This window comes from Cardiocondyla obscurior, linkage group LG01 (assembly GCF_019399895.1).
Source record: "Cardiocondyla obscurior isolate alpha-2009 linkage group LG01, Cobs3.1, whole genome shotgun sequence".
Lineage (NCBI taxonomy): Eukaryota > Metazoa > Arthropoda > Insecta > Hymenoptera > Formicidae > Cardiocondyla > Cardiocondyla obscurior.
Genome location: NC_091864.1, coordinates 1,858,776 through 1,878,577, shown reverse-complemented (window position 1 = coordinate 1,878,577; position 19,802 = coordinate 1,858,776). Strand labels below are relative to the sequence as shown.

General features: G+C 38.7%; 2 protein-coding genes across 11 annotated transcripts in view; both read right to left on the bottom strand.

Annotated features, from left to right (window-relative positions):
• Nucleotides 1-92: 92 nt before the first annotated feature.
• Nucleotides 93-6,949, bottom strand: LOC139113104 (uncharacterized). Its single transcript, XM_070674021.1, has 11 exons — nucleotides 3,729-6,949; nucleotides 3,555-3,617; nucleotides 3,101-3,311; nucleotides 2,869-2,956; nucleotides 2,613-2,770; nucleotides 2,150-2,351; nucleotides 1,644-1,726; nucleotides 1,225-1,452; nucleotides 678-868; nucleotides 338-501; nucleotides 93-238 (listed from the first exon to the last, which is right to left on the bottom strand). The coding sequence occupies exons 1-9, from the start codon at nucleotides 3,868-3,870 to the stop codon at nucleotides 859-861; spliced, it is 1,185 nt and encodes a 394-aa protein (XP_070530122.1). The 5' UTR covers nucleotides 3,871-6,949; the 3' UTR covers nucleotides 93-238; nucleotides 338-501; nucleotides 678-858.
• Nucleotides 6,950-7,101: 152 nt separating this feature from the next.
• The window catches only part of LOC139112706 (agrin), a 382,197-nt gene continuing 369,496 nt past the window's right edge, over nucleotides 7,102-19,802 (bottom strand). For 9 of the 10 annotated variants that reach the window (XM_070673825.1, XM_070673963.1, XM_070673969.1 and 6 more), the window contains 11 exons: nucleotides 16,407-16,601; nucleotides 15,831-16,004; nucleotides 15,405-15,744; nucleotides 15,062-15,289; nucleotides 14,320-14,927; nucleotides 13,733-14,144; nucleotides 13,318-13,571; nucleotides 12,942-13,038; nucleotides 12,641-12,748; nucleotides 10,802-10,979; nucleotides 7,102-10,694 (listed from right to left, as the gene is read on the bottom strand). In XM_070673825.1, coding sequence (XP_070529926.1) covers nucleotides 10,437-10,694; nucleotides 10,802-10,979; nucleotides 12,641-12,748; nucleotides 12,942-13,038; nucleotides 13,318-13,571; nucleotides 13,733-14,144; nucleotides 14,320-14,927; nucleotides 15,062-15,289; nucleotides 15,405-15,744; nucleotides 15,831-16,004; nucleotides 16,407-16,601 — 2,852 coding nt within the window. In that variant the 3' untranslated portion in view covers nucleotides 7,102-10,436. The remainder of the gene's footprint in view (nucleotides 10,695-10,801; nucleotides 10,980-12,640; nucleotides 12,749-12,941; nucleotides 13,039-13,317; nucleotides 13,572-13,732; nucleotides 14,145-14,319; nucleotides 14,928-15,061; nucleotides 15,290-15,404; nucleotides 15,745-15,830; nucleotides 16,005-16,406; nucleotides 16,602-19,802) is intronic. The other variant, XM_070673863.1, reaches the window with a different exon arrangement.

The following is a 19,802-nucleotide window of genomic DNA, read 5'->3' as shown; positions in this document are numbered from 1 at the left end:
TTAACAGCTTCCAGGCAAACTAATGACGATGAATAAACTATTGTATGTTTAAAAAATATTCAACAAATAATAAGTTAAGCATGATACAATGCATTTTTGTTGAAGAAACGAGTCGTTAATTAATGTGATAATTAATCGGTTGTCATATCTTGTGTTTGAAGTTTTAACAATTACTCGACTTGTTTTAATCCAGCTTAAAAAAAAATTGTGATACCAAAGCAACATAAGCCTCATTGTACTGAAAAAAATAAAAGAAAATTAATATATTTTTTTATTTAGATAAAACAAATTATTTGGAGCAAGTATTTTATATTTATAATCTTTATATTTTACTTACGTAATACTTTTTCATTCACAGCGATTATCTTTTAAGCTCAAGGATACATTTAAAATTATAAATTTACATTCTTGCACTTGCTTTTGCTGATAGCAAATATGGATTTGATATTGATTCAAGATTCACCTTATGGCACAAGCTGATAATAATATAATAAACTATCCCTGTAATTTATAAAGAAAATTAAGAAAAACTGTGTTAGATAACATCGTACCGGCTTCATTAATAATACGATAATCCGTCAACATCCATCACGTCAAGCTACTAGATTTTTAATAATCGTTACCGTCTTTTATTGCCGATTAAACTAATATTCGTTAATAAGACTGTCTCAACTTACGTGTGCAGGCATTACTTTCCGTAGATAAAATACACGGATTCGATTATTAATTTACGTCTATGTCGTGGACACACGTAGATAGACTGTGGATTGATGTGTAATTCTTACAGAATTTTCGATTAAACTCCGCGAGTTTAATGTTAAGCATGTCACTTCGGCTTGACTGTCACTGCAAATTCTTCTAAAAAACACTGTAGAGATGCTTGAACTATTTTTTGTATTCACAAAAAAGAAAAATATTGTCTAAAGAAAAATCGCGCGACAAAATAACAGTACACAAGATGTCGGAGTGTCGATATGACACGTTTAAAATCCCTACATTATCTTTGTTACAATGCCATCTACTTGAAGACGTTGCAACTCATTTGTGCACGTAAAAACTTGAAATCTTTACCCCGAAAAATCAATTAATATTAATGTTAATTACATTTACGAAAAGTTCAGATGGACATATCCATATATATTCAGTTTTAATGAGGGTACACGATGTCGTATTAAAATCGCAGAAGTATTTTCAATATCTATATAAATCGGACAGTGGACTTACGAAGTCGATTGAAAATTTAATTTGCGACGATCTTCCGAGGAATCTGCCTGATTCCGCTTGATCTCACAAAAGCTAATCAAACGCGAATATTTATCCGAATTACATCTGACTTTCCTTTTTGATTTGCTCTTGGAGTTTTGTACGCGCCGCGCAATTTCCTCTATGTACCTTTGATCCTTTTTGCTAATGTAGAAACGTTTACTGTCGTTCGAGTATTTTTCCAGTTCCCTGAAATATAATAATAACTTAAAACAGAGCTTTCGAATTATCGTCTCAAAAACAAAAATTGATTTCGTTATAATAAACGCTAACATTACGTATTCCAACGATAAAGTTTAGAGGAGTTTCGTGACGAAAAAGAAGGAGCGAGAGAAAGACGAATGGAGAGTTTGTTACGAATAAAATTGAGCAGATCTCACCTTTGACGTCGGAGCAGCTTCACAATTAATTTGTTTAAGTACTGTACTTCTTTCCGTATCATTTTCAGCTCGGATTCTTTTTTCTGGAAATAAAAAGAGGTTAATACAAAATGCACTTGCTTGTTCAATATATATAATGCTTTGATAATAACTAAATTAATATTAATAAAATTAATATATTATATTAAAATATAAGCACGTATCTTGTTAATACTGTTTAAATTATCAATATTATTATTAATTAAACTAATGGGATTAACAATATATTTTTCCTGCTTAATTATATGTATATTTCGTTAATTAATTAAAATTATGATTAATTAATTATATCTATATTTTTACCAAAGCAGTTTACCAAGTAGTCTAAGAGTTACAGTGGGATATTTAATTAAAATTTTCTCGAGGGTTTACTCATTATTAACACAGTACTCTGCACATCAATGCATTACGCTAGTTTTCGAATTGCAAGCTTAATATGCTATCAAGCTTTCGGTTATAGGTATTACCGTCAAAGTATCCGTAACTGCTCGAAGTTCATTCTGGCAAGTTTCACAAAGGTGACGCGAAACGATCGCCTCTGCGGTCAAGCGTGCTAATTGCTGCTGACAATTCCGTTCGCGCTCCATTGCTTTATTCCAGGCTTCTTCTCGGGCGATCACAGCATCCCTCAAAGTTCGCATATCTCTTTCCAGCAATTCATACTCGGACCTAATCTCATTGAGAATTACGAGTTGTGAATATAATTAAAGAAGAGTAAGGCCATAGAAAATTGAGAATACAGTAGCAAATTTAAGATAAGAACGTGTTATTTACGATAGTCGAATGCAATTTAAGTAGATTATTATCAGATGCTCGTGATCATGTTTAATTCTTTCATAACTTATTTGTTAATTACTGTATTTTATCGTCAGATGCTCAATAAGATAAAACAATAGATTCCATTCAGTTTTAATTTTGCTGGAGACTTACTTTGTGATAGTGATCCGTGTAAATGAATCCTTTTGGCATCCCTCTAATTTTCCTTGACAATCTTTGCAGGCTTCCCAAATTTGTAATCCGCGATCAGTCTTAGAAATTATATTCGTCGAGGAGGTACATTTATTTTCTAAACATTTTTTGTCGTATTTCTGAAATTAATATAAAACAATCTAAAATTATATTTAAAAATAATTTTTTCTTATTCAGTAGTTATTATTTTTACCGGTTGCTTTGTTAATATATTTACCAAGTTGGCTTTTTCTTTATCAAGTTTATTTTGCAATAATGATACGTTATTTTCCAATTTCTCTATTTTAATTACGTTCTCTTCCTGTCTGCACGTCATTCATCAGAGAGAAAATTTGTATCAAAATTTAATATTTATTAAAAAACGAACAATTATATTTTATAATTGTATTGTGCAAATTATTTTGTAGACGTGATTGAATTAATTAATTAATCACGGTGTAAGGCCTCACCGCTTCGTCAAGCTCTTATTTTTAGTAATAAGATCACGGTTTCTTAGATGCAACGTAGCGTTGCTATCTTCCAAGAGCTTCAGACGAACTTGCATTCTTTCGATCAAAACCACCGGAGCCGATTCACGGTGCATCATTAGTTCGTATGTGTGTGCATTCCTGATTCTCCCCATTTGTACACTTGAATCTGGTAACAGCGGATCACCCGTGCCTACGACACAAGTAATTTCGAGCTAAATTAATATTCGTGCGGTTTTGCGACTGACACGCTTAGGATTGCATTTATCGAAACGTATAATAAGACTGAGAGCTTTTTTGATTGCACCATATATATAAAAATAGATAAGAAACGAGTCAATCGATTTTATAATATTAAACAAATCTTATTTTTTCTACCATTTATATGTGTTTAAAATTTATACTTTTATCTAAGAATTTCTTTAATTCTTTTTACCTTTTTTAAACGTATCATTATTATTTCTGCTTAAATTAGACGATCTCCAATTTGAATAATTTTCTGAAAGATGAACAAATTTATTTAATTAGCTAATTGTATATTAAGTGCCCAAATTAAACAAAAAAATATTTATGTAATAAAATTTCTTTTTAAATAATAAAAATTACGTACTATTAGTACAGACTTTGGTGCAAACGTTTTTGACGGTAGATGTATAGTGGGTAGTTGTACAGCAGCTATGAGGATACTTGAAGTTTGAGGATACTTCATCTTGATGCAGATCCATTATTCGACAATGAGTGCACGACATCATGTTCCCATCAATTAAATTGGCAAATATGATCCCTTTTCAAGAGTGATTTCCACACCAATTGTTACAGAAAAAATTTCTTTTATGTATTCTCCTTAATTTTAGATTAACAAAAATAGAAATTGATCAAGTCATTTTCGATACAGCAGCCATCGATGCCGCAATGAGGCACCTATACGAGCTTCGTGCGAGGATCAGCTCTAAATATCTAAGTACTCCCGATGGAGAACTTAAGTACGAAAAAAGATTACATTTCTAATTAATATGGATAATTATCTTTTGTAAAATATAGTTAGGTTATATGTCTAGGAAAAGGATAGATTCTTACCTATATGAATTGCCGGGGCTTGTGAAGAATAACTTTTCTTTTCTTAAGTTTTCCGACGAGTCCTAGTTTTGAATTCTACGTTTATCCTGTACGTGGCGGAGTTTTAGTGGGTATGGCCGATGCCCCACACTACCTGGAGGGATCGGCCCTTCAGGTGTGCGTAAAAAGTGCGTTTCTTCCCACACGAAATAAACAAAAGAAAAGAAAAAAGCGGCCATTACAAAAGAGGCGTGGTTAAAAAAGTCGCGGGAACAAGCGATCGCAATGCCACCAACTTACTCTCCCTATACTCTCAGATGTTTCAAACGATTTCAAACACTCAGCGCCGCGAAATTCCGAGACTTACGAATCCAACTCTCTTCTTCTCTCTACGTTAAAGAAAACTGCTGTACGGGAAACAGAGTGAAAGAATGCGCACGAAAGGAAGGTAATCGCATAATTTATATTTGTATATACAGTCATTTTACAATTGCGCACTTTGTTACACAGTGTAGCTCGATTACTTTAGGTCAGCGAACGCCAGGTGATCTCGGTAAAGACGATATTAAAGTAAAAAGTAAAAGTCAATTAATAAGGGGGGTGCGTCTTGCCGCTCATTATCTTTTGGGCGACGACGCTGAGTGGGATATTTAATGTCCGTCCAAGCTTGGAAGCTCTGTTAAGCTTCTTCGACGTATTGCAGGACAGACCGGAGCCTCGCGTTCTCACCGCAGGTTCAATGCGTCTCATAATTTCTAATTGTATCGATATTCACGTGCCCGCTGTCTTTGCTTGCAGCGGCTGATCGTTATCTCTGGCCTTGAACGAGCGGTGGAGAACGGGAGGCTGATTCTTTTCGCATTTCCGAAGGCAGCAAGTTCGCGAATATCTCGATCATCAAAATGTCCACACCTTCCGAGGGAGGGAAAAAACATCAATCTTGGGGATCTCTACGTCTAGATTGGCAGTAGCGTTAGTCGTGTATTGCAACGGAAGCCAACATCATCTTCCTCTTTCCGCGCTTCGGACTCAGTCGAAGCGGCAGCCTTATTAATAAACGATTCTCAGTCGAAGGTATGTGGTTTCAGCGCTTTCTTATAATTTAGAGAACCAAACAGGACCCGATATGTAAGAAAAAGCGTTAAAGAAAAGAAAAAGAACCTTTTTTTTTTCGGGAATATCAAAAATATCGAGATATGCAACGGAATGCCCGTCGAATCTTGAAAAGAGCGTACAATTCTTTTTCGCTTTCTTCTCCGTTTCGTTTCTCGATTATAAACGTGAGCAAAAATTACGATAGGATAACGGTGCTTAATTGCTTGTCTTTCTCTATCGAGTTCGATATGTCAACGATAAGATAAACCGGGGAGGGCAAAAGACCTTCCAAAAGACAAAAACTCGCGTGTCGAAAAGGGAGGGATATGTGTGCGGAGATTGCGCGCGATTGATATTCGCGTTGCTCGTGGATATGGTTCAATTGGACAGCGATCGCGGCTGATCGATATGTCATAAGAGCGTCATATTTACGCGATTTTAATCGCGCCGTGAAAAGCTGCGGTCCGCCCGAGATTTCTAGCGTCTTCACGAAGATGTATCTCATGTACATATTTCTCTTTCAACGGTACTTAAACAGTTTTTAATACGTCTCTCGCATCTTACGCGAATCCATCGGCTTTTCACGAGGCAATTAGAACTTTCGTGATATATCACGGATATGTGTACAAAGAACGTTCGAATACGAGGGTTGAAAACCCGACGATGTTCGCCGCAATTTCGTGTAAGCGTATTTTCCAGGCCGCGCATTAAACTTCCACATTTAGCGCCGAACAGCCGGTTTTGTTCTGTTACATTATTGCAAGGATTTCTCCGTACAATTATCGTCACAAACGTATTTAGCGGCAAATGTCGGATGTCAATACAGGCCGAAATTAGCGGGGCTTGATTCACACTACCGGGGACGGATTTAATTGAAGTAAAATATTAAAAAAGTTTCAGAAAAGTACGGCCACTTTCGCACAACGTACTCGCAAAGAAAAAATTAATTTTACATTAACTTATATAATCCTATATATTATTACGTATGTACTTTCCCGTGTTGTTGCATTATTGGCAATTATAATTAATTCTATAATATTTCTAAATTAAGAAACGCATCGAGTATTTACCTTGCACACACCATTAGTTACTCAAAGCATATGTATAATATCAAATTTGTATTTTTACGTACGTCGATAATCTCATTATTGCGCCTGCTTTCAATTTAAATAACATAATTATGAGCTAATAAACTTAAGCTATCGTATAAAATTAAGAAAAGCTATATTAAAACACGCAGTCTTATGATATCAATCTTATTACATATGTTACACGCAAGAAGTCGAATCATCATACGCAAAGTACGTATTTCATGTTTAAATCATACATTGAAACAGTCGCACCTTTGGATAAGTTTTTAAAATTGGATACGCATCAATTTGTTAACGTTGAGCTATTGCAAAGCATCATTGAGCCCGTAGTTTGAATCAAGCCTTCTACATTGTCTCCGGAGATGTTAACAACGAATAATTTGCGACGACGACCGATATGTTTGCGATTATGGACGTTTGCGTGGTCTCATCGATCGTCCCTACAATGCTTCTTCTCATAAAAGCGATCGTTGTTCACGTCTGTATAACTATCGCAGCATTTGATAAATTTCCGAATTAATTCGTAACGTTTCTTAGATCGAGATTGCGTTAAGTTCGATTGCCAACAGTGCGATTTCGTTCCGACAGCTTGGCGAATTAACATTTTCTTTCTGCAAACATTTTACATCTGATCATACACTGTACTTTCTATTTAAAGCGCGACTAATATTTTTTTTATTCTTCTCGATAAATGCCGACATTAGAATAAATTCGCTGTACATTTCTTTACACGATGAAACATTGTCTTTTTTTTTTTTTTTTTTGTCCTAATCGGCTTGTTTTTTTCAAGGGGGGAAAAAGGGAGACAGAGGGATTTGCACGATATTGGCAAGCGAATAACGTTACGACGCTCGCAAGCAACGGAAGTGAATTACAGTCTCTTGGTGGTCGGAAAACGGCAAAAAATTCGACGGTGTCTCTCAACGTCACGCATTATCAGGGGGGGTTTCGTGGAAACGCGCATCGTCGGACGTGCCGGATGTACATACAAGGGTTTCTCGAGGGTGAGCCCTCGCGCCGCTGCTACTATCTCGTCTCGCGACGACGTCTACGTGACCGGAAGAAAGCCGTTTCTGCCGCTCGCGTACCGCCGGTGGTAATCATGTAAACATCCGCCGAACGTTTCCAGCCTGTCCTGTGCTGACTCCGTCAGGAGCTTCAGCTTGGAGTTGCCGCGACAATTGGGAATTAACGATTCCATTGAAAAAACAGAGCGCCACGCAATTTCGCTAGCTTTACATTTTCTTTTTTTACAAAATAGAATAAAATAATATAATACATCTCCAAGTGGTTCGCTTAATTGTTCGGTTTACAGTATTTTTTTCCTAATAATTTATCGTTTGCTTAATGAAACTCGGCGCGTCTTGGCATTTCGCTTGCGGAGAGAGAGATGCGAAAGGGTGGAAACGTTTGACGGTCTTGAAAATTATCAACAACGGTTGCACAAGATAGGAATAAATTCATGTCGATTTAACTTAGGCGCTCAGCTATTTCGTCCAAAGGGAAGAACACGTTCACATTAGCTCGACATGCGTGCGTGTGGTTGTCCATATATTATATGTGTATATATATATATATTTATATATATTTATATTTGTATTTATTTATGTATATGCGTGCATATAACGCACTCTCTGAGTCACGCAAAAAATAAATGATGCGCATCGCGAGCATCGTTCGAAGGCTAATCCGTGAATTGGTTACGATTATTAGGTCGTTACGATGATCTTTAGGTCCGGTTACAGTATGGTACACTCTAGAACGAACAATTAAATTCGTCATTTAGTTGCGCGTGTGAAATTATTTACAGAAGACTCGCGTGAAATTCCGCCGCGTTCTTTTTTGCCGCTCGTGCACGCAAATTGTAACCGCTACGCGGAGAAATCTGTCGCATCCTGTCGCAACGCGGCCGTGTACAGGCGTAACTTTTGCGAGAAGTTGATTCACGTTCTAACTAATAATTAAAATAAAGTGATAAAGTTGATCGCTTTGAATACTTGTTTTAGACTGGCTCATGTTACATATAACTAATTACGTGAAGTAAAATATATAATTACAATTTGGACACACTTTTATATTATAATTATTGGATGCGACAACATCGTTTTGGTGTTTGCAAAATTATTCAACGTTTAATATTGAAAATGGAAGTTCCTGAAGCATCTAGTTTTTTAAAAATTCAATAATAAAATATAATCTTTTCTTTTTTCATAAAAAGTAAGCGATTTTTCATGATTACGAAATTATTTTTTCAGATCTACAACTCATGGAGACCCAAACGATCACGGATTACGTTCGCTTCGGTCATCAACCTATCTAAAACTTGACCCCGATTTTCGTCCATCAAATGGAATGTAGAATTTTCTGTATATAAGTGGTAAGTATAATATATAATATATATATATATATATATTTATATATATATTTATTCTCTTGCGCATTTGTAAAAAGCCTCCCCTACCTAAAAACAACGTGTCGTGTCGCGTGAGTTTGTCTACTATACTGGCGAATAAATCAACAAGTCCTTTAAAATACATATTTCCTCTATTTCCGGGGAAATCCACGGTCATTTAAATCTCTCTACCGAACACTCAAACATAACACCGAATCATCATGTCTTTCTTTCTCCTCTTCGTTCCTTCGTCGCCGTCGTTTCTTGCCGCCCGCGTGCGCTTGCCGCTTTAGTCAGTCTTGGCATCGTAAAACGTTTAGGTGCTTCAGTACAATTTAATTATAAGTACAGATTCTACAACGAGGTACGGACACCCCGCTTTCTTTCTCTCTCGCTAAATCCACGCTGCTCGCGCGTTTGCCGCATGCGTATACAGATAGATTCATACGTACACATATGTATCAATATCTATATTAATCTCGTCGCCTTAAAAATATATTATTGTCTTTCGATGAAAACGTAGCACTTAATTCACTCCCGTATCTTCTTTTTCTTTTCTATTTTTATCGTCATCCGTTCCCTTGACGTAATCTCCACGGACTGTGGCATCTCTGAACAATATAAATGTGAAATAATCGCGGTCAAGCTTCGTAGCTCTTCTTTACACTTAAACCTCAATATTGTGGTCGGTTTGTGACGGGTGAATGATCGAATGGTGCTACTATGAATACTTCTCTCCTATTATCTCTTATTACTTATTTATTGGATGGCCCTATAAGAAAGCAGTACTCGCGAAGTTTCTACAACACGTCGGTAAACCTCTAATGTAATGTCCGCACTTTTCATGCATGATAACAGTAGAGCTCACGGTTTAGATTTCAGCAACGTAATCGTCTTCTAAAGTGGACGATCCTGCATTCTAAAGTGGAAGTATTTTGGTTCTCAGTCTGGTTTCGGCTATATATTCGGACGTTTAAACGAGTACTGCCATTACCAATTATAATTCTGCATTATCTTCACTATGTTGTTGGTGCTAAATTGAGGGTCCTGGTTCTACATCGGATTTAAATTCCCATTTTCCCAAAAATATCGCGGGAATCGGAAGTTTCGGACAGTTCTGGTCCTACGAAACTCTGGTCCTGCCGAGATAGTTGTCTTATAAGAAACGTGATATTAATTTTTTTTTCTCTCTGAACAAAATTTCTGACTTGCAATTTCTATGAGAATTTTATTTCTTTATTTTCTTTTCGAAAATGTGGGTTTGCAACTTAGCTTCTCCCTGAGACGCGAGTTAAGGACCCAGTGCGATTCATGGGAACGAGGACCATCTTCGCACAACTTTGGCAGGATTCAACACGTCACTCGGTTGGATCGAACATGAGTCTTCCACATTTTTCGACGACGATCTTCGTTGCACTTTGCATTCGGTCTGTTAATTCACTAGGAACTCCAAACATATCTGCTGACTTTCCAACAGCGTGAGCTAGTTGACGATTATCACAACACGCTGTTACGTCGATATTTAGGTGACCGCCGATCTTGGTCCGTCGCGTGTGATTTACGCGCTGAGCTTCGCGTGCACGTCGCGTGATCAACTCATCGTCAACGACGGCGATGTCATCGGATCAACGAAGTCTTCAGATATCGACGTCGCATTGGCGATCGTCGGGTTCGGGGTTCGTTATCATACGTCGTTGTCGTGGCAGAAGTCGATCTTCCGTCTGGCGAGTTGCAGTCGTCGCTTGTCGACGATGAAGTCCGTCACGCAACCCTTGATGCCGCGCTGGCCGGGTTTACCCCCGACGAAGATCTTGCCGTTAGTTGTTAGCAATGTCGTTTCGATCGAGATCTTGACGGGCACGTTCTCGTCGATCTGGATCGTACACGCTTTTCGCCGCCGGGACGCTCGGATGTGGTGGAAGACTCCGTCGTCTACTCTTTCCTACAATGATATATGTTAATAATAAGGAACGTGCAAAAATTTGAGGGAACCGAACGTATCGATTAATATTAAAATTATAAATAACAATTTTCCGCCATAGCGTTTACCTTGCTTTTTATTGAAATCTCTTCGTCAATCTTACTCTTATAAGTGAGTACCACATGACCATCATGCAAGGATATGAAAAGATGCTCCATTTTTCCTCGTCCTATCCATGCGATAAGACCTTCCGGATGTATCGTTCTAAGCCGTAGTTCAAACTTGTTCGATTGCTGTCCTCTGCGTCTATATGAACGCATTTAGAATAAAAAGCATTTATTAAAGACGTTTCAATTTTAAAGCTAAGCACATGCGAACAATTCATACTACAAATCAATATGTTTTTTTAATACCAAAATGCATTTAAATGAAAAGTTAAAAGAATCGATAAAAACAATTAAAAAAAAAGGAAAAAGCTTTTTTCTATAAAAAAAAATTGGAGTTACGCTTGAATTAGCTGTAACGTCAGCTGTCAATGTTACTGCGTGTGAATTTTTAGGAAATATGAATTTTTACGAAAAATATTCGGATTATTAAATTATTTTCGAGGTTCGCTCGAACAGGAATTTTATAACAACGATGATTTGGGAGCTCGAAAGTGACGCTTGGACTTAGTGACTGTTTCAATTTCTTCGCGGTTCTCTCTTTTTCTCGAAATATCGAAATCTTGAATGGCCATTTTAGTTTAGTTGCGGAGGCTCGAGCGCGAAGACGTGTTGCTAATCGCTCCGCAATTTCGAGGATTTTCGATCGCGAATAGGAATTGTCTCATATGAATAAGCGTCGACGTCGTTGCCTCGGAAACGCACTATCGTTTTTTGTATAATTTTATTCATTTTTTATTCTACTTATCGTTTTGTGGTTCGAAAAAGTGCTTCGGAAAAAAAGGGTTATGTCGCGAGAGGAGCGCGCGGAGCGTTCGACTTGAAGAGTGCCGTGTCCGGTACTTCCGACTCGCTTCACTCGTCATCACCTTCAGCGGTATTCAGTGGGTTTCGTCAACCATCATTATCGGAGCGAGAGTTTTATATCGTAGCCAGTTTCTTACGTCGAGATCGAGGACGATTCGTGTAAAGATCCGGCGCAGCGAAAGTAAGCAACGTTACGAATATCGAAAGTGTAAATTTATACAACAAATAATCGTTCGTCGCGCTTCTTAATTTTAATCGTAAAATCGTAAAAAATCGCCGCGATAATCCACCGCTATCCTTTCGGTCGTTCTTCTGTCGAGTGATAGTAATTATAAAAAAAACAATGTAATATAGTGTCAAGTGATTTAAAGTGCTATAATACATCAGGATAATCCAGAATACTGCCACTGAGAGAAGGAAGGAAGGAAGGAAGGAAGGAAGGAAGGAAGGAAGGATGGAAGGATGACAAATAATCTAATCTAACCGGCAGATACAAATGTAAGTAACCCGGCAACCGGAAATTATTATAATTAATTTATATTCGAATGTAATAACGCGTGCGAATTGGAATTTTTTAAAAAGCATTGCGCGCGTAGCGCGCGTATGGTTTCTTCTAGTATTTTAAAATCTGATATTGCAGCTCTTGACTCTTTTGAGTTTAAATTTTACGTATCAAAGTAAAAAAAAAAAAACGATTGTATTAGAAGACTTTAAACGTTGCTAATTATTGATTACGTAACACTCGGCGACGGTTGATAAGAGCTATTGTAAGAAGTTACCCATCTAATTGTATTCAGTTACGTTGACAGCTACGTCAATTACATTCTCTATTACGCAAGAAAATAATTGGCTAGTCTATGGTAGTCTACGGTAAATTGCCAGGGATGTAATTATCGAAGATTGTCATACGATACTACAATGCAGGACAATCAATCTATCCCTCAAACGAGTACACCGCAGCGATTTTTTTTTTTTTTTTTTTTCTGGAAAACTTACTCCGTGTAATCGTAACTGTCGTACTCGTAGTCGACGTCCTCCTCCAAGTCGTAGTCGGAGTAGGACTCCTCAAAGTACTCGCCGAGGGTAGTGTTAGTCGAGTTAGTACTAATTGGTGGTTACACAATCAGATGGTTAGTGAGACAGTATTCGTTAGCTGGGAACGCTAATTAGTCTAGTAGTCGAGCGACCGAGGTCTACTAATCTCAAGTGCACCTAATCGAACATCCTAGAGGATGTGCCGATACGATCTAAAAATTCGATCGTCGATTCTTTGACAATTTAAATGAACGCTACTCACCTTCTTCCGTAACGATGTTTAAACTGAAGGAAGTTGTCGCCTTCGAAACGTACGGGTCGTTCAGATATCTCGGTGCCGGATACGTCGTAGCCCATAACTATAGGAGATACGTGTACACTGAGAGGCTGATATGACGTTTGCTGCGGCGACAATTGCTAGCGTGCATGACATTAGCGAGGAACTTTTTCTTCCGTCCTTGATCGAGGGCGGAGATCGAGAAGACCGAGGAAAAAGTACAAAAAAGAAACGCACGCCACGCCAGTCGTCGCCGTAGCAAACGCTATATCTGTTCCTCAGTGTATAATTGCTTGATTTTAACTTGTAACAGCATATATTTTATATTAAGAAATAATAAAATCGAAAAGCAAAGACTTACAGAATTCGCAATGTAAGCCATTGTAACCACTAGCGCATTTGCAGAGGTAACTGTTCAAGAGTGGAAAGCAGACCCCGCCGTTGTGGCAAGGGTTCTCGTTGCTGGGGCAGGGTAGACCATCGTAAATCTCTGTGTTGTGTTGAGTAATATTCACGGCAAGGTTCTGATATGTTTTGCCATTTACCATTAGTCTCTGCACGGCGCCTACTAATCCGGTCCAGGCTCCGGACAGCCGATGAACTTCTCGCCAGTGCCTGTAGAAATAATCATTCGTTATTTAAACAGTTATTAAAGCTTATTTTTTACACAATTAAGTAAACGTTCCATATAAAATAATTTTATTATAATATCTAGAAAAATTTCAAGACAATTAGCTGAATAATAAAGCTTGAATAGTTTAATAAAAATAACGCACTTAACGCCACCAACGTAAAGTGGCATTTCCAAATTCAGTTCCGTGAGAGGACTCCCGGACAATCCTCTGGCGACAGTTCCATCATCGAGCTGAAGAACACCCTCTCTGCCAAGTCTGTTAATCCTCACGCAGTGCCACATATCTCGACTGACCGGATCCGGTGATGTGATATTCGCGATACCGCTACCGAGATTAAATCTAAACTCCAGCCTGCCGTGAACTAGGTTCAAGCTGATAAAGTCGCCCCTGCCATTATTCAGCTGGCCGTTGTAAAGCAGGAGACCATCGTTCGCACGTGTAAGGAACCATAACTCAATGGAGAACGCTTTCGCGACGCCTTCCAGGCACGGTAGCTCCAGGTATCCGTTCCCATTCATCTCGGGAATCAATAGTTCCGTCAGTTCGGCGTCCACTAGAAAAATAAATATTATTTAAAACAACTTGGAAAATTCTGACAAATAAAATATCAACTTTTGGTATTTCAATCTATACTAAAAAAAAAAAAAAAAAAATAATATTGTTTCTGAAAATAAGCCTGGCAAAAAGTTTTCATCTTTCAAATAATTTTCGAGTGTCGCGGTACTCACTGATCTCGCAATGCTCGCCGGTTCTACCTGGCGGGCACTTGCATACGTATCCTCCCTGCGGCAGAATGTCACAAGTGGCACCGTTCTGACAGGGCTCGCCGATGCACGGGTCCAACGATTCCTCGCAGTTTCTCCCAGTGAATTGCGGCGGGCATATGCATCTGTAGTCAGGCGAGTCGTATTTTTCCACCGCGTAATTGCTGTGATCGTAATTTTTCTCGTACTGCAGCTCGGAGTCATAATCGCTTTTTCTCGCATTCTTCTTAGTCCTTCTCTGGTCGATCGATGTGCAATGAGATCCTCTGCATCTCACTATGTTCACCTCGATACCTTTACCGTTACTTCCTCGATTGTTCCGGTTTTTACCTCTCTTCTGTAATCTCCTGCAATCTCGGCCGTTACAGAGGTCCTCCTCAAAAATAGGCTGACACGTCGCACCGTTCTGACATGGTAGATTGGCGCACGCGTTATCGCCGCATTCTTTGACACGATAACTCTCGAGAACGTCTCTGTCGCGACCCACGTGGAGATCTATGTTGTTCCGATTGATTTTCAACTTGCGTATGCAGCCGAGAAGCCCGTGGTTGGTGCCAATGTTATCGTAAACCCTAAAAAAAATTTATGATTCCAATAAGAACAATTTTTTTAATTAAAGTAGATAGTTCGAAATTAATTAAACAATTTTTTTTAATTATTAATTTAATATTAATTTTTTTTATATTCTTGTTTTCTCTTTTATTACTTGGTGAAATTAGTTGGCATATTTCCGATAAAAGTATCTTGGTTCAAGTCCAAAGACTTTAGCATTCCTTGACTCTGTCCGGCTACGTCTTCGCCGTCGTTAAAAATCAGCACTCCGTCTTTGTGATATCTTTTAGCCGCCACTCTGTGGAAGGTCTTCATGGTCACTCTTTCCGGTGACGTGAGTATCACCGGTCCATTCCCCAAGTTATATCTAAATTGCACATATCTGGAACATACAGTCATTTATCACAATATTAAAATGCAACGTAAATATATATATATATTTGTTGCCTTATAAAAAAATATATATTTTTGAGATGATTGTGATAAAAGATACCAACCCGTCGACAATGGCCAGCGAGACGAAGTCGCCGGTGCCGTCGTTTTTCTGCTGATTATACAGTATGATTCCATTGTCCGCATATGTTTTGAACTCGACCTCGATGCTGAATTTGTGATACGCTTTCAACCGATTCATCCGCACGTAGCTTTTGCCGTCAAAGGAAGGTATCTCGTAATCCCGCTTGTTGATCTCCTCGTCGCAAAGCAGCCCCGTATAATTCGGTCGGCAGATACAGACGAAAGTTGCGCTGGGCAAGTCGATGCAGGTCGAGGTCATGTGGCAGGGATAAGATAGGCAAGCACGAAACTCCTGAGTCGGTGTCACCGGCACGTAATTAGCTGACGAACGATAAAGCAAAAGTTAATTTAACATACGTTACAATTGATTCAACGAGAGGAATTTTTTTCTGTTCCTTCTGTCTCACCGAAACATTCCTGCCGATCGCTAGTTTCTGCGTAACCCTCGGAACATATGCAGCCGCCGTTTGAGCATTCGCTGTTCGGTATAGTGCAATCTTTGTCATCGGTGCAGAGATCGCCCAGTAAAGCGGTGACCACTCGAATCGTCGCCGGCGTCGGTCGATATACCGCCGCCACTCCTGCAATATTTTTTTTACTTCGTAAAAACAGCCAGTGCATATTGAATCAAGCTTATTTAATTTCGAACAGACGCACAGTAGATTTTAAATTAATTAACAATGATACAATTAAAGTTTTACAACCTTTGCATGGCAAAGTATTATTGTGCCACGTTTCAAGCATCGCAAGCAATTTCGAAGCACTGTCACAGTGTTAATCCACAATAAACAATAAATCAATCATACAGTTAATGAAGTGCGGCTCGACATTTACTGAAAACGACAAGTTCACCATGCTTTCGAATATAAATTATAATTTTTACTGACTGCTTATTTTCTAAGAGAAAAAAAAAAGGGAATACGTAAGAAAAGATAAGAGGCCTGTAAAAAAAAATCTTTTAGAAAGGGACGTTTTCTTTTTACCATGTTTTAAATTATCTCTGTCGATGGTGATGGTTTCTTGATGAGCTCGGTGGGTGTAATAATATCGTGGGTCCGGTTCCGGTACCAGGAGATGCCGTGTGGATTTAGACAATGGAGACATGGCGGCTGCTGGCTGTGTGTATTGCACGGCTGTGTATCTCTTAACGGGGAAGTCCGTATTAACCATGGGATCGTCTGAAAATGTTAGGGAAAAATTCCGTTTCTACCATTACATTCTTCCTTCGCACGTACTCCATTGAAGTTTCGTCTACCTCAAGGTTTGCAATAAAAAATGCGTTTATTATAACATTTTTCTGCATATTACTCCGGCCAAACAGGATTCGCGTTTCGTCGCTGCGCGCAGTGTGTGCATGTGTGTATAGATGTGTGAAATTCTATTGTGTAAAAAAGAAAGAATTAATCAATTTCTCTCGTTAAAAGTTATAACGATGATGACACATTTAATAAATGTATACGCGCAATTATTAAATTGTAACGGAGAAAAAAAAAAGGTTTTCTCTCCGTTTGAACTTCTGTTAATTAATTTCGAGATGAAACTCCGGTCCCTTTTTAGAAAAAGATATTTGTAAAAATAATTAATTTATTTTGCCGCGCACAATAAACGAAAGTGTGCGTCGTTAAAACATTGACGTACGTTTTATTCACGTTATGTAATAAAATAATATTTAAGCACAAAAGGTAAAAGAAAAGAAAAAAAAAAAAAGAAAAAGGGAATAAGATCTCGATTCAAATAAGATTATTAATTTTCGTTTGAGTTCAAGTAATTCTGAAAGATCAATTTTCGTCCGTGCTTATGAAAAACCTCAGCGGATCAGGAAATTGTTGGAACGGCACGTTGAATTTTCTATAATGATTTAAGTTGCGGTCTTGAGAGCTACACCCGAAAGCTTTAAAAAGAACTCGAGAATCGTTTTAAGAGCTGCATCCTAATCTCGCAACTCACGCTGCTCTCGTACCTCTGCAGCTTTTTTTTTTTTTCTTTCCTTTCTCTTTATCTCTGCGAATGACTTGTTCTCAAAATACCATTCTTTATATTAAGATATAAGTATGAATAAATGCAAGCTATTACTTTAATCCGACAGATCTCTGCTTTAGCTTATCTTTTACAAAGGAAATGGAAGAAATGTTACGCGAAACTATACGGAAATTATAAATCAAAGTAAAAGATTAATAAAGGATTTAATCAAGTGCTTTGGTTCAATTAATGCCGAAGTATCGTATGGAATATCGTATTGCTTATCTCCGTAAAGTAACTTTACTTTATACTTTTAATTAACTTTATCTACGAATTTAAATTCTAAAGCTCAAGATTAGATTCGAGTTATTACGTATAACCGCGATAACTTCGAAGAATTTATAGAATTCCACGCTGCATTCTATAAATTATCTATTTATTACTTATTATAAAACTATTCAGCTTCCATTGTTCTGTTTTATTTCTATTCGCGCGAGGAATTCGCGTTATCTCGCTTGACGATAAGCGTGACGGCGACAGCGACGACGGTGTTTCTCTAAATAATGAAAATCGAAAAGCTAATTCTATCGGCACGGCGTAACGCAAAACTGTTAACAGGAGTCGCAGTGACCTTAATAGGATTTTAATTATTTTCCAATTGCTACGTCGCTTCCTGTTATTGCTCGAAAACTTCCGTTATTTTTTTCTCAACAATTGCCCGTCATCTTTCTTTCTCCCTCCTCGAGCTCTGAGTTCTCCTTTTCCTGAACTCACCCCCTCGCGCATTCAACAATCCGCTTATTTGTCTTCGTATAATCGATTCGTTTATTTACTGCCGTTACGAGAACGAGCTTTTCTCGCTTTCATGTACTGTCGTTGCAAATATTCCTGCCTTTTCTCTTTCTCTGGAGTCGCTTCGGTCCATTTGAGGAACGAAGACCTCGATTGACTCGCGAAGACGGTGAAATACGACACGAAAATATAATTCAATGTTTTATGATAAATTTCTTACGCTTCTGTCTGATAGATATATATATCGCCTCAAATTTAGAACGTTTACATGCCTGATAAAAAGAACGACACGCCGCGCGACGCTGAGAATTTAATGAGTCGAAGAGACCGATTGATTACCGAAGGACGCCTTAATTAACGAGTCCCCATTTCGTTAATAGAACATTAGTTTAATTAACGGCAAATAAATATTTTCTCATAAACATATTTTTAGATCGAGATCTATTTTCACGGGAGGAATGCTGCCATTAAATTTCCTTATGAGACAGAATTTTAATATTAATAATATCTCCGCTTTATTATATTACAAATGTCGAATTACGTAGGTGATTTATTGATTGCGGACTGTTTCGGGTATCCATGCTCTTCTCAATTTATTCCAAAATGATCCTCCGGCCATAAACATCTTCATTTAAAACGTTGATCGCGGTCTTATTTTTTTTTTTTTTTTTTTTTTTTTGATTATCTCAATATTCCTTTTCGATAATAACGTCATCGTCGTGATTCCCGCCTGCGTCAAGTGTATCTTCGCGGGACACTCTAGTGGACCAGGTCGTACGCCGTCTTAGGATTCTTCGGCGAAATATCCTACGGCGTGACTGTCTTCCTTGCGCCCGGGAAGCCCAAAGAGTTTCGCCGTCACAAGAAATTACGGCATGCATTATTTACCAGGATCCAAAGTGCCGGCGTCCAGGATCCACATCAACCTGTCATTCACTCTCCTTCACCCCTCACCCCTTTCTGCCGTCGTCGTCAACTTCGATCTTGTGCGTTGACGGGGGACGAGACGAACAAGAAGAGCACATCGAACGATAAGGAACTCCATGACCACCCAAAGTCGATGTATACCCGATGAAACTGCTGGAGCGAAGTTGCGAGGGAGATAGGGAAGAAACGGCGGAAGAGAAAAAGAGAGAACGGTAGAGGGGGAGGGGGAGAGAATCCGCGAAGACGGCGTAATCTGATTTATGTTTGACTCCGGAGGACGAGCCCCGAAGAAGAACTTTTTAAGAGATTGACTTTCAGCGAGGAGAGCCGAGACCGGCTGAAAGTGAGGAGGGCGGTGGTGGTGGGCGAGGAGAGCCGGGACGGGGTGGCTGAGCAATCGAAAATAAGGGACTGGGGGGGGGCTCGCGAGAGACTTTAATAGATTCTGACGTTTCGCTCCGCGAACTTCGTCAGGGGCTCGGAATATCTTGAGAACTGCGAGGGAGAAGGCGGAAGAGCAACGGGGAAAGGTGAATCTTCCTCATTCCTCCGTACTTTTTGCGTGGTTTATCGCGGCGCGGGCTAGATCCGCCGGTCTGATTGAGTCGGGCACCGAATTTAATACCGGAATAATCAACGGTCCGCGAAATTAGATCGCGATCGCGCGGCCGTCTCCTCTCTGGGGTTGTTTGTAATTAGTT

Coding starts and splice junctions, on each gene's coding strand:
- LOC139113104 (XM_070674021.1), bottom strand. CDS start 3,870: ATGATGTCGTGCACTCATTGTCGAATAATGGATCTGCATCAAGATGAA. Junction 2,957..3,100: donor AATAAGAGCTTGACGAAGCG/GTGAGGCCTTAC, acceptor AATGACGTGCAG/ACAGGAAGAGAACGTAATTA. Junction 1,727..2,149: donor CAGTTACGGATACTTTGACG/GTAATACCTATA, acceptor TTTTATTTCCAG/AAAAAAGAATCCGAGCTGAA.